The sequence below is a fragment of the Salvia hispanica genome, chromosome 3, assembly GCF_029641045.1.
Source record: "Salvia hispanica isolate PSC_SH4W2 chromosome 3, Shi_PSC_v1, whole genome shotgun sequence".
Taxonomy (NCBI): Eukaryota; Viridiplantae; Streptophyta; class Magnoliopsida; order Lamiales; family Lamiaceae; genus Salvia; species Salvia hispanica.
In genome coordinates this window covers 2,183,755-2,197,502 of record NC_142694.1, presented here as the reverse complement: position 1 = coordinate 2,197,502, position 13,748 = coordinate 2,183,755, and the positions used below count along the sequence as shown (strand labels likewise).

Sequence of the window (13,748 nt, the reverse complement as noted above, 5' to 3'; positions counted from 1 at the left end):
AAAAGTTACGTCATGAATCTCATCATCAACGCGCTTCATACACTAGTAACAAGTATAACAATCGAAAAGCTAAAGATTGAGAAGGCCAAAAGAATTGACTAATATTTCATGGTTTGTTGGCCAGCAAAAATCTACCTTTAACTAAGTTGAGGTCACTTAAATTTTCTATAAACATTTTGTCATATTTTTATTCAAAAATTAGTTTTATGCACAGTTTGATTCCGAACGCAATAACTATCATTATACTGTAATATAAAATTCAAAGTGAAATCATTAATGTCCATTTATGGGATAATTTAAAAAATCATTTCGAATTTTTATAATATTGAATAAAGCAAAATTCACCCTTTTTTTTGGGATTATCCTTAAAATCAAACATTAAACTTATCTACTTATCTTTTCCATCTCGATTTGCGAGCCGTAAATCAACCCTACAGTAATACGTGGCGGCTAGGCCGTAACGGTCGAAGCATTTCATTGCTTAAAACGACTTCAGCTCCTGTCGTTTTTGCATATTAAAATCGATTCGCAGCCGTTGGATCAGATTCCCGCGATGATATTTGCTTTGATGCTGGACCCCACCCCCAGACCGAACTTTGCCCTCCCTTTCCCCGCACTACCCCTCTCCTCGTCTCGTATTTACGGACGTGCCATCGCCTTCCCCAACTATAAATCAGCCCTTTGACACCAGCTAGGTTTGCCAAACTGAAGAGCCACAGCGCACTTTAGAAAAATAACACTAAAATATTCCCTCTCTCTCCTCTCTTTCCCCACAAACAATACCTTTCTTCGAGAGGAAACAAGGGAAAAAGGAAAAACCAATGGCTACGTCTTCTAGAAGGTCGAGCGCCCCGGTCATGGCGGGGCACCGCGCCGCCGCCGCTCACCGGAATTCCTCGTTCATGACGTCGGATTCGTCGCCGTTCGCCTCGTCCAGCTACTACTCGTCCTCTCCTTCCGCCGGCTTCTTCAACCAGCGCCGCGCGGCGTCGCCGACGCGCGTCAACCTCCACGGCCTGTCCCCGCCGCCTCCGTCGCGGTCCGTCCGCTTCGCGATCGACAGATCTATCTCGCCGCGGCGCTCGATCGCGGCGCCGCCGCCGCGGAACCAGGTCGTGCGCGGCAACATTCAGAAGAGGACGTGCCTGTGCTCGCCGACGAATCATCCAGGTTCGTTTCGATGCGCTTTGCACAAAAACAGCGGCGGTGGTAATCAATCGATTTCCTACTCCCCGAACCGGCTGAACATGAGGCGATCGGCGATGACGAATTCTCTGGTGCGGATCGGCACCGTGGAGGGAGATCTGGTGAAGCGAGCCCTCGCGGCGCTGATTCGCCCGTCCTCGCACCAGCAGCGTCGCCGAGCCGATTTCCGGCCGCGGCAGAGCCGCCTCTCCGTCATGTCCACCGCCGGCGACGACGTCTGAAGGAGCAAGCCGAATATGCAGGTTTGGTTATACTCGAAAATCACCGGTCGCGCGCTTACGATCCGCGGCGGCGACACCTGAGCAATTTTTGGAACAGGGGAGCTGATGTTTGTGTTGGTTGTACATATGATTTCCAAATGAAGAACGTATTGGATTTGAAACTAGAGCACTCTCGATCTAATTAAAATGAATCCAATCGAATTTCACATAGCAATGAGGATGATGAAACTATAATTTGAATCTAAATCCATGGATCAAGATGTTTGCGTGATGATGATTTAGCGTTTGGTGCTGGTTGAAATTATCGCCAATTCCGTTACGTGTATCGCATCGTTTTCTGTTGAATCCGTTCGTCCGTTCCGTCGTTGTTCGTATGAGGTAAGTTCCGTTCCGTCGGTTCGTATGAGGTAAGTGCCGTTCCGTTCGTTTGTTTCAATATTTCATTATTTGTTACTGTTATTAATTTTTACTGATGTTATTTTTCACCTTTGTGTTGAGATCTGAGGAGCTTTGCGTGAAGTGTGGGGAAGTGATTATCGTGAAACTCGAAGTTCGAAGCCATGGATGATTTTGAGACTATTTTTTTCACCTCAGCTTTGGAAAATGGGAATTACTAAAAATAGATTTCTGCTGATTTTACGGAAGTTGATGCGGGTGATTGGATAGTATATTCCGGAATTTACTGCGGGACCAAAATCTAACAGAAAATAATCTCGAACTAAATAAAATAAGATTATTTACTGGAGGAAGTAGATTAGAAAGAATGCTGAATTTTTGCTGCAATAATCAAAATAAAAAAGTAGAAAAAAAAGTATTCCATAAAAGCTATACTATAAAATGAAATGGGGAGGGAAGAATTGTTGAAATATAATTATCAATTTTGAAGCGGAAACGATAGCTGGACATATGGAAGTATTGTTTAAATATATTAATAATGTGAAATCTGTAATTCAACGTGAATATGTAAAGAGTAAAACCAAAAATAAAATAGCATTAAATACTGGAAAATAATAAAATTTAATGAATATATATGAATTTGGATGTGGTAAGGTCTGGAGGCAGCTGGACGAGCGTGGATGTGGGCCAATTGAAGAGGCCATAAATACCCATTATGAATATAGACAACACATATGCATACTTTTTATTTACACATTGAAATGTATTGAAAAAGGATAGATGTTGGATAACAGAATTATCCAGTTGGCACACATCTCTAAGCAATTAATTAGTAAACAAATGGTATCTGTCTCAAGCTACTTGGATTAGAGCATCCTAATTTGTGCTTTTAGCTAATAGCATGGAAGTGGATCTGGATCCACTTTTACTCCTTGTCCTTAGCTAAGAGTATAACACTCGCATCCATGCTCTTAGCTAAGGACAAACTCAAGGGTCCCACCATTCTATTATTCAATTTAAATACTTCAATTAGTAAATATTTCTACATTATAAAAATACATTAAAAAATAAAAATTACATAATTAAAATCTTAAAAAATAAAAATACATAATTAAAATCCTAGAAAATAAAAAAATACATAATTAAAATAGTGTGGTGGGAATTTAGATGAGAGAATATGAGAAAAAAAGATGAGAGAATGTAGATGATAGAATAGATGAGAATGTGATTTTTTTTGTGTTGAAGTGGGATATTTATAAATGAAAATGTGAATTTTGGGAAAAAAAATTGAAAAAAAAAATAAAAACGGGTAGAAAACGGATATAATTTTTTGGGAAGTGGAAAAATATATTTTTTTTTCAAAACTTTTTTATAAAATTAATTTCGAATTTTTAAAAATAAAAAATAAAAAATTGAATATGCCAACGGCATACATGCCGTTGGCCAATCAGAACACGCCATGTAAGGGTGCTCAGCGGCACGGGCGTGCTCTCGTGCCGCTGGCACGGACGGACGGTGCTGCTCAGTCTGCTCTTAACAGAGAAAATGAGTAATATTCATATCTTCCAAGTTATTTAAATTATTTAAATCATTAGTTATTTAAATTATTTAAATCATTTCTTTAGGATACGTAATTTAAAAAATTTGATTCTAAAAGTTAAAATTGAAAGATAATATAATTTGTTGTTCAAAAAATAATAGAATCAACTATTTCAAGAGGAACAAAAAATAATACTTATTAATTAAGTGAGAAGAGTAAAAATATGAATGCAAATAAAATACTAGAAAGTATTTTATAAAATATGTCACTTTGAATAAAACAGTCTTTAAGAAGGAAAATGTATCATCTGGATAGAGAAGGTAATTCAGTGAATTTGTAAAATTGAATTTGTTTGGAATAAACATTTCGGAATTTCACTATTGGGTACTCTATTTAATTCGTGACGGTGCGTTCGTTTTGACTTATATCTACGCATGTAGGAGTAATACCTTTTTTATTGTTCATTATGTAAGTTTAGGTTTAAATTAATAGTCAAACTCAATTATATCAATTTGGTTGGGTTTAACATGCAATTTGGTGCCTAAATTGATTATTTCTAGAAGTGGAGAAAAAATGCACTCCCAGAGATTCTGCTCACATTTGCTTTTCTTCAAGTAAATAGGATATTTAATTCCGAATATAGAGAAAATTGCAAATCCATATAGAATTGCTTGGTAATAATGTGACAATGAAAATTTAATATTAATAGTTATGTGTCGCCTTTTTCGGACACAAGCACGGTAACGGTTAGTTAGGCGTTGAAAAGGGGAAATAGTAAACTCAATAATTCGATAATTGAAACTAAATGAATAAGATAAAACTGCAAAAAATGGGCTCAGCTTGTCACACTTCTTTTGTACTCCACTTATTTGACAAGTTTCTCATTCTAGAGTTGCGTTATGCTCCGTTCGTTTCACAATAATAGAGTCATTTTGTCATTTTGATACGTTCCATAATAAAAGAGTCATTTTTTTTTAGTAAAAGTCAACACATTTTTCCACACATACTTTACTCTCTCTTACTTTATTATGTCTTTATTTCTTTATCTTTTTCATTTTTCACTTTACTCTCCATTTACTTAACTCACCGAACACAATTTTTCTTAATCTCCGTGCCGAAAAGAAACGCCTCCTTTACTATGGAATGGAGGGAGTACTTTTTAAAAATATTTCAACTAAATTTTTCTCTATATCCCCTCATTTTACTAATTTTGCAATTAAATTGTTATTGTTTACTATTAAAACTATGGTTAATGGACGAATTGAGTATAATTTTCTAATACTACTAAATCACCTTTAATTTGGAGTTTGGTTAATATTTCTAGAAGTTGAGTATAATGTATTAATGTGCAAGTAGAGAAAGTCAAAAGGCTGCGGAAGAAGACTAAGTCTATTCAAAATAAATAAATAGTCATAATTCGACGAACACGAAGCGTGCCGACCTTCTTACTCTATAATCAAACGATTCTATTTTGAATTGCTAATTTATATGAAATTATTAGTATTATTATTAATTTTCTGTACCAACTTGCTCGAATTGAATTTATTAACCAAAATATCAAGCCTTCATTATTGAATATTTAATTCAATATTCTCGCATTAGTTATTTAAATGGGGTAAATATTGTTTTTGGGTGTTATATCCAACACTAGCCAGCTCATTCAGCATATTATAGACATTATAAAATGTAGAGATAATGATGCAAGAATAAAAATGCGTGGCTTGTGTTTGGCTTTGTAGACTAAATTTGATTCGATTCCGAACATTTTTTTATATATGATTAATAAATCTTAGTGTAAAACAATAATTATGCCTCTACAATATAGAATTATTTTATACTCCTAATTATTGCTTCTACCCGTCATTTTAACACGATATTATAAAAATAATAGTGTTCTCATCTTTTGGCCCCCTGTGTGTCTTAATTTATGAAATAACAAAAGCAATCTCAACTAAGTGTATTTTTCTACCACACAAGACTTAATTATCTCTAAATTTGATAATTGATAGCATGTGACAATTGAAAAAAAAATATAAATAATTCGTTTTTTTTTATATTTAATTTTTTTTCCTGATAAATGGCCCTAAATTAAACATCATTAGTTTTTATTTAAATGCACCAAATATTTTATACGTGTATTTGGATCCAAAATTCGTAAGCGTGTTCAAGCCGTGTTAATTATTAAAAAATTGCGTTAAAATTGAGAATTTAGTCAATGAAAGCTCGTTAAGTTAGTGGACTCAATGAATAAAAAATCACAGAATTCGATTCCAACAAAATATAAATTCACATGTAAATTAGAAATAATCCATGATAATAAAAAAATTACTCCTACTAATAAATTTTCCAACAAAAAAAAAAACTAGTAATAAAGATATATATCTACACCTAAGACAACAATGCAAACACCACATACAATAATAGTACATCACAAGTTATGCTACAAATGAAGCCAAAATCATCAATTGAAGCACCAATGCATTGCTCCTCAAAACCTAAGCATGCTTGTCTTCATCGAAACCCGGTGCTCCCGGAGGCGTGTGCGCCTTCGTATAAACACGGTGGCGCCTCTCCCGTCCGTATATGACCCAAAACAGCAGAGACAGCATGACTGCGAGGGCAACCATCACGAGCCCGACATAGATCCACTTGCTATACCTACGCAACCCGGGACAGTGATCGGCCTCTATGGCCGAGAACGTATCCCTCACAAAACTACAGTCTTGAACAGTAGCCAAGAAAGGACCATACTTAAACAAGCCATAGCTCACATTCACACTAGCAGCCATCTGCGTGTACATGGCCGGCGTCAGACGGCCCTGTGTCGTGCAGATCCCGTTCGACGATGTTTGGCAGACATAGCCACCTAACACCTGCATTGTTGGTAAAGTTTCAATCTTTTAATCTATTGATCCCAAAATAAGACTAAAACAGAGTTTTGGTTATACCTCAGTGGCATTGCTGAGGTTGGTCTCACCGGGTGCACAAGCACGGCTGGTGAGGTCGGGATTGAACGGATTGCACACGTTTGGCACGGGAGGGCCTGATTGGTTGAAGTAGAGCGGGAGGAAGCTGGGGACGTTGTTGGCGTTGGAGATGTTGGAGATGACCGTGTTCATCAACGTGACGAGCTGTGATGATACTTCCTTGCTCTTGGTCAAGGTCTCTTGGGCGGTAGCGTTGTCCACGCAAGGAAGGATGTCGTCGAGAGCTGTATGAGCAGTCGGGTTCTGGACCCACTCGTTCATTGCTACGCACGTATCCCCTGTCACGCTGAAATTAGGAACCAAGTGAGACGATGCAGTGCAAATTAGTTGGCTCGGCTCGTTGTGGATGGGAGAATCGGATAGTTTATACGTACTTGTGCAGAAGAAGAAAGATCCCGCATAGTATGAACGTCCCGGTCACAAGAATCCATCCCGTGACCACTAATCTGCAACGACAAACGAAACATTAGGCGTATATAGAGCTACACTACGAGGGAAGCAAGAACGAATATGTTTGAAGAAAAAAGCTATTCAAACTCACATGTAAACAAGAACCTGCATTCCGAAGATTGAAAACACTGAAACGAAACAATCCCAGAGTAAGATCAGAGACGACAATGTGAAAAAATACGCGAGTGCTAATAAGTTCAAGAAAGTACCGAATCCAAGAAACGTAAGAAGAAGCATAACTGCGGAGAGTATGATGAGAGCCAATCTCCTGCAAGAAAACAAAGCATTCACACTCTCTATAGCTATTCAAATTTGAAACTAGTTCTAACTTACACAGATTGAATGAGATCCTTGATCTTCTGTGAATTGTCCTCGGTTTTAGTCGAGAGGGTGCTGGCCGATGAGTTTATCTTGGTTTGGATGCTGTCGATGTCGCCTATGACATTAGGCGGCAGACTCACTTGATCCACGTTGATTTGCTTGGCGGCAGCCAGATATCCCGAGACATTTTTAAGACTCTCGGATGTGGTGTCGGCCTGATAGACGACGTATTCCAAAGTGTTGATAGTGCTGGAGTGGAATTTCCCTTGGCCAGTGTACAAGATGATGCATCCAATGCTGGAGAAGGTAACATTAGACACTAATTTCACCTTCACAATGTGTGACAACAAATGGAGAGACAAAGAGAGGTATATTACATTGCAGAAATGGTGAAGAAGGTGAGGAGAATGAGAGAGAGGGCATAGGCGACTCGAGAATAGCCATAAGGCGCCTTTCGGCAGCAGCAGAAGTAGAGGCATGTGATGATCAAGCATACCCCGAAGACGACAAACCAGATTGCGCCAACAATGAAGAAGGGAACAGCAGTGTAAGCCACAGACTGTAATCCAACATCAAGTTATTCAAATGGTTAAGTTGAGACTCTCTTGTTTTTCATACAAACACATTTTTATCATACAGATACAATACAGATACACAAAATAGCATAAAATGCTTGAACAAACTCAAGAAAACTAAACCCAAATTGGCCAAGAACATAAAGAAGTGAGATTTGGACCACAAACTATTGAAGTAACTCATGATACAATGTGAAATCAAACACTCCCAAGAAAGAAACTAAACCAAAATTGGCTAACAACATAATGAATGAGATTTTGAACACAAATTCTTGAATCAACTTGTAACAATATCAAATCAAATTTCCCCATGAAAGAAAACTAAACCCAAATTGGCCAATAACATTGTGAAATGTATTTGGAACACAAATTCTTGAACTAACCTATAACAATATGAAACCAAGCATCTCCAAGCAAGAATACTAAACCCAAATTGTCCAACAACATGAAGAAATGAGATTTGGAACACAAATTCTTGAACTAACTCATAACAATAAGAAATCAAACACTCCCAAGAAAGAAAACTAATCCTAAAGTGGCCAACCACAAACTCAAATGAGATTTGGTAAACACATTCTTGAACTAACTCATAACAATATGAACTAAAACATTGCCAAGAAAGAAAACAACTGTAATAGTAAAATTCTTGCACTATAGCTCATTAGCTATTAACATGGGACACATATTCTTGAACAAACTCTCATAAAAAAACACCCTACAATCAGATTGTCCAACAACAAAAAGTGTAAAGAAAATGAGCTTACACCCCAGTAATGGCGATTACTGATATTCCAGCCTCCTGTGTATTTGCGAAAATCATCAAGAGGGTCTTTCCTCTGAGTCCTCTTCTCAGCCAAAATCAGAGTTGTGTTCACTTGTTCATCACCTGCCAGAAATCTCCCTCTCTCTCTCCCAACCACCGCTGCACAACAAACACAAATTCAAGATTCGATTTTTAACACAAGAAAAAACATATGAGAAAGCAAAATGGTGGGATTGATTAACCTGAAGTCTGCAGAGTTGGGAAAAGGGCTTCTTCCCCAAATGCCAATGCAACAAATGCTGCTGCAAGGCATGAGAAAAGAAGCAGAGATCTCAAGCACGCCGCCATCCTTCTTCCCTTTTTCTTTACCACTTCAAATTTGAAAATGAAATGCAGCAAACTTCAATAAAATGCAGCAAGTTTGTAACTTTACTAGTGTGCCTGTGTGTTAAATAAGTGACATGTGGCGATTCCACATTTTTCTTCCTTACATTTTGATTTTATAGTATACATTTTTCGAATAAAAATGCCGGTTTGCGGTTTCTGCCTTCATTGCCGCCACTCAACGAAATTCTACAGCTTCTTTAACTAATTACGGCATTTAATAACGCCACTTTACCTATTAATCAACCGGTTTTAATGAACTGGTTGAAAATTACTTCACTCTATGGGCTAATAATAACTCTACTTTTGACAAAACCCACTTTCGATTTCATTGAATTCAGTGAATATCTGATTAAAGATTGAATTTTTAAATTAGCTGAGTGGAATAAAGGATTTAGAAAGGTGAATTCATGAAGGAACAGGGCATCAATCAAGATTTATTGTTCACAAGATTTGAATTTGAATCATTGCGAAAAGCTCTAATTAAATGCGCATTATCTCACTGATAAATATCTTAGTCAGTCGCCTTTTTAGTTGTCGGTAATACAATAAAATAATCATACTTTATTGGTAATTGCCATGATTTTGTAGTAGTAGTATTTGATTATATCAATTGGAAATAAAAAAGAAAAACAAATAGTAGGATGTATTTACCATGATTGGAATTATGGCTTCTATTTTTGTATTTAATTTCGTTTGATGATGGGTATTTTAAATTGTTGTCATCCTTTCATCTTTGAATTAGATTAAATAACTGTAATATCATATGATGGGAATAATTAAAAGTAAATAAAAGAACAAAAGCAATTGGAGTTTGTAACAGCAACGTGTAGCTTTTCCCCTGTTTCGATTATTTAAATGTATCAATTTGATACTGACTGATTAATTAAACACCTAAATCATCAATCATAGTATACATCTGTCACACGACTTCGTCACTTTGCAATTTGGATCACATGAGTTGTATTCACCTCATATTTATTTACTTATTATTTGACTTTTAAGATAAAATATAAGCAACAAGCATATATAGATGGAGTAATGGTAGTCGAAAATTTGAATTCATGCTCTTTACATGGAACAAAATAGTGACCTGAGTCTGACTTCACAATGTTTTACAAATCAATACTGATTTAAAGCATACCTTTTGATTAATGTTTTATCAATCTTATAACTTTCAAACTATAAGAATTAAACTTTAAATTTACTACCATTCAAAATTATCAAGAGACTTTATTTTCAGTGAAATTGGTAGTCACGTGGAAGTCAATTTTTTCGATTCTCAACTCATGAAGACGAATTGGAGTTATGCTTTAATCCATCCCCACACCAAAGTGTCATCTCAATAAATAAGCATCAAATATTCATTGAAAAAATTAGTCTCATAAAACAAGTACAAATTGCAATAAATCACTTAGGACACGTTCGGTGTTCATTAAATGACCACAAATGGGGTCAAATCATGGCAAAAAAGATGGTTCGGTGTTCCGTAGATGAATCTGCATGGCCTTTGATTTCCACTCCAGCCCACACTGTCAGTTTGACTTTTGGAAGAGATGAATCATGCTGCCTTGATATTGGAAAACTTGTCCGATACAGTGCACAAGAATTGGTGTGGATGCTACCAAAGTGTCCATCAAATTTTTGGGTTTCCCCCCATTAACACATGCGTCTGCATATTTGAGTTTTGCATTTGGGTTACTTTCTCTCACTGCATTGCATTTCTTGGAAGCTGTTGAAGACCCGGTGGCGAAGATCAACATATTTTCGGCGCTTCCAAACCGTCAACGCATTCAAAAGTTGATCAGTACCATTGTGTCTAATGTATACCCCTTCCAACGTTCGTCAAATCTATTTTCTTAGATCTAAATAAGTTTTTGGTACAGTTTCAGATCCGGTTGCCAAGTGGAGGGGCCATACTCCGACAAGGACAACATCTTGGGTGATTCGAATGTTTCATTTTCGGTTTACCACTTAAATTCAACAGTAGGGATACCGGATGAAATTACAGAGAAATGATAGGGACATATTCGTCAGACGCCATGGACTTTGCTTGCGTGTTGTCAGCCAAATATGAATCACGAAACGCCCACAACTATTTTCTGCTTGATGGGACCAGCCTATTTTAATTAAGTCAACATTCATATCTTATTTTTCCAAATAGGAAGAAGCGAACAAGCCCTTTTAGGTTTTAGATGACAGATTTTTCCTTGATGGTTTGTAAGAATATTCAACACTTAGCAATTGCAATTGTTCAAATTAGTGGTATGAAATTATGACTCAATGGGTTGTTAAATGTTTCATAGTACTAAATTAAACCCAATTGGGCCTTTCTGTTAATTTATAAACATTTTGGCCCATGAAATAAAATATTCAGAATAAAATAAAATAAACTCAAATTTGATTGGGCTCTGTTTATGGGCCAAACTAAAAAAGGGCCCAACTAGGGATCCAGGTATGACGTAAAATGTTTAAATATCCAAATCGCTTCGCATCTTCACTATCGTCTGCTCCGGATTAGGGTTTATTGCTGCTGCCGCCCTCCTCCACACAAACACACACTCTGATAGCTCGCAGCCATGGCGGAACAGGTAAATCCTTGCATCCATAGCTCGCCTGCTACCGCTTTTTATTTCTCTTTGCTGTTTGTGACTGATTCGATTGTGATTTGAATCGATTTGCAGACCGAGAAGGCCTTTTTGAAGCAGCCTAAGGTGTTTCTCTGGTGAGTTTTTTTGTTTCTGTAGTGTTAGATTTGTTAAATTGTGTGTGTATACGGTGCTTGGTTTGAAGCTGAATGCGATATCCTCTTGTTTCTGCATTTGTTGTTTTTGTTATGATTTGTAGAGCAGAGTATCATTATTCTATGGACTAGTGATTCGTATTATTTTACTTGTAGTGAGTTATGAGATGCGTTGTGTTTGATTTCATAATTGTTTGATTGTAGCTCGAAGAAGACAGGGAAGGGTAAGGCCCCTGGAAAGGGTGGAAACCGTTACTTCAAGAGCATCGGACTCGGATTCAAAACACCACGAGAGGCTTCTGAAGGTTGTTTTTCTAATTTACCTTTTAAATGGAACACTGCCTTTTGTTCTTATATTTCTGATATATTCCCATTGTTAATCCACTTGGTTTCTGCATTTTGTTTTTGTGATTGAATCTGTAGTGTTATTTTGATATATTTGAAATGTGTAGGTAATCCTTATTGATCTGTTTTTAACTGTTGCTATATTTTAGATAGCGAGTGATGTTGGATATCTATGTTATGGAGCTTTTGATTGGGTATTTGACGAGTATATGGGAATCTTGCTTTCAAGTGCTTGTGTTACTTTGTTTTTGTTTCTAGTGTTTCCTGTGAATAACTATCTCAATCTGTTTGATTTTTAATTGAACTGAATACCATGGTGTTATTTATCTGATTATGTTCGTTTTCTTATCCCATCACTGTTTTATTTAGTTTCTATCTACGCTTTTGTTAAATCTGTTTTCATCCCCACTACCTGATAGTCGAATCCTTGTATTTTCTGCTTTTTGTTGCTATTGCTATTTATACTGAAAACCAACTCATATTTGTTCAGGCACATACATTGATAAGAAGTGCCCTTTCACTGGTAATGTTTCCATCAGAGGTCGCATCCTTGCTGGAACTTGCCACAGTGCAAAGATGATGAGAACAATCATTGTGAGACGTAACTACCTGCACTGGGTGAAGAAGTATCAGAGGTATGATATTTGCTATTGTAAGATGCTTCCATTGTTCTGGTTTATGTTTGTTAATCTGAGTGCTTTACTTGGATTGGACTTAGGTATGAGAAGAGGCATTCAAACATCCCAGCACATATCTCACCATGCTTCCGTGTGAAGGAAGGCGACCATGTCACCATCGGTCAATGCAGGCTAGTACCACCAACAAATTATCAGTTTTTGATCATATCCAAAATATGGAATTAACAAGCTTCTGTGTTTTCTTGCAGGCCACTTTCTAAAACCGTTAGGTTTAACGTTCTTAAGGTGATTCCGGCAGGTTCTTCTGGACTTGGGAAGAAGGCTTTTACAGCTATGTGAGTTAGGCGATAAGACGTTTGTCGTTTTATTTGAACTTTTTTGGATGGATGGATTTTGAAGTAATATTGTTTCTGTTGGAATATTATCATTGACCTCGCTTTGATATCTACTGCAAATGTTTATCTACGTTTGATCTTTAGGTTGTTACCTTATTTCATATTTATTTCATTTTTGTGTACGTTTTCCGATTGATCTTGTGATTGTTGCCTTATTTCATGTTTATTTTTTATCGTTCTTATAATTTAAGTCTCTATTAACTAATGTCTGAGGATTGTTTAATTGGTAAAAATGTGATTTCTTAAGTCTATATTTGTATGGTGGTTGTATTTATCACAAATGTTTCTCCGTCTGTTTAAGCGTTTTCCGTCAGAAACAATTTTGGTTATATATTTACCTTGGTCGGATAGATTGAGTTTTATCTTATGATATATTGTCTGAGAAATCAAGTTCAACTAAAATGTCGAAAGGAATGTAGTCGATCTGAAAGTTCCTTTATTCCTTCTACTTAGAAATTTCTCCCACAATCTACTATAATTACACGAAATAATTGGTGTTTATGCCTTAAAAAAAGTGGTTAATATATATTTGGGGGAAAATTACTCTATATTTCAATGTACATTATGGCAACGGTTTCTTTTAGGAGTCGGTGGGAAGTTCTGATAGTACTTATGTCAGCTTATGACCAAACTGAATAATCTAACTCATGTCCTAATGTATGAATGATTCATAGCTAGCGATTTCGGACCTTTTTCTTACATAAAAGTGTACTTTACGCTATAACAAGATGAGATATAACAAGATTTGTTAAATAAGATAAGAAATGCGGGCTTCGTGTTAAGA

The 13,748-nt window shown here is 36.5% G+C and overlaps 3 protein-coding genes across 3 annotated transcripts; 2 read left to right on the top strand and 1 right to left on the bottom strand.

Moving 5' to 3' along the window:
* Positions 1-695: 695 nt before the first annotated feature.
* LOC125214661 (uncharacterized) lies at positions 696-1,591 on the top strand. Its single transcript, XM_048115777.2, has one exon. It carries the CDS (start codon positions 822-824, stop codon positions 1,425-1,427), a length of 606 nt encoding a protein of 201 aa, XP_047971734.1. The 5' UTR covers positions 696-821; the 3' UTR covers positions 1,428-1,591.
* Positions 1,592-5,611: 4,020 nt separating this feature from the next.
* On the bottom strand, positions 5,612-9,130 carry LOC125209108 (uncharacterized). The gene is made up of 9 exons (XM_048108717.2): positions 8,702-9,130; positions 8,461-8,618; positions 7,499-7,680; positions 7,134-7,418; positions 7,010-7,068; positions 6,892-6,928; positions 6,725-6,796; positions 6,312-6,636; positions 5,612-6,236 (listed from the first exon to the last, which is right to left on the bottom strand). Exons 1-9 carry the CDS (start codon positions 8,805-8,807, stop codon positions 5,859-5,861), a joined length of 1,602 nt encoding a protein of 533 aa, XP_047964674.1. The 5' UTR covers positions 8,808-9,130; the 3' UTR covers positions 5,612-5,858.
* A 2,201-nt stretch (positions 9,131-11,331) lies between these two features.
* LOC125211870 (small ribosomal subunit protein uS17-like) lies at positions 11,332-13,034 on the top strand. The gene is made up of 6 exons (XM_048111816.2): positions 11,332-11,434; positions 11,528-11,568; positions 11,791-11,891; positions 12,422-12,566; positions 12,650-12,739; positions 12,818-13,034. The coding sequence occupies exons 1-6, from the start codon at positions 11,423-11,425 to the stop codon at positions 12,906-12,908; spliced, it is 480 nt and encodes a 159-aa protein (XP_047967773.1). The 5' UTR covers positions 11,332-11,422; the 3' UTR covers positions 12,909-13,034.
* The last annotated feature ends 714 nt before the right edge of the window (positions 13,035-13,748 follow it).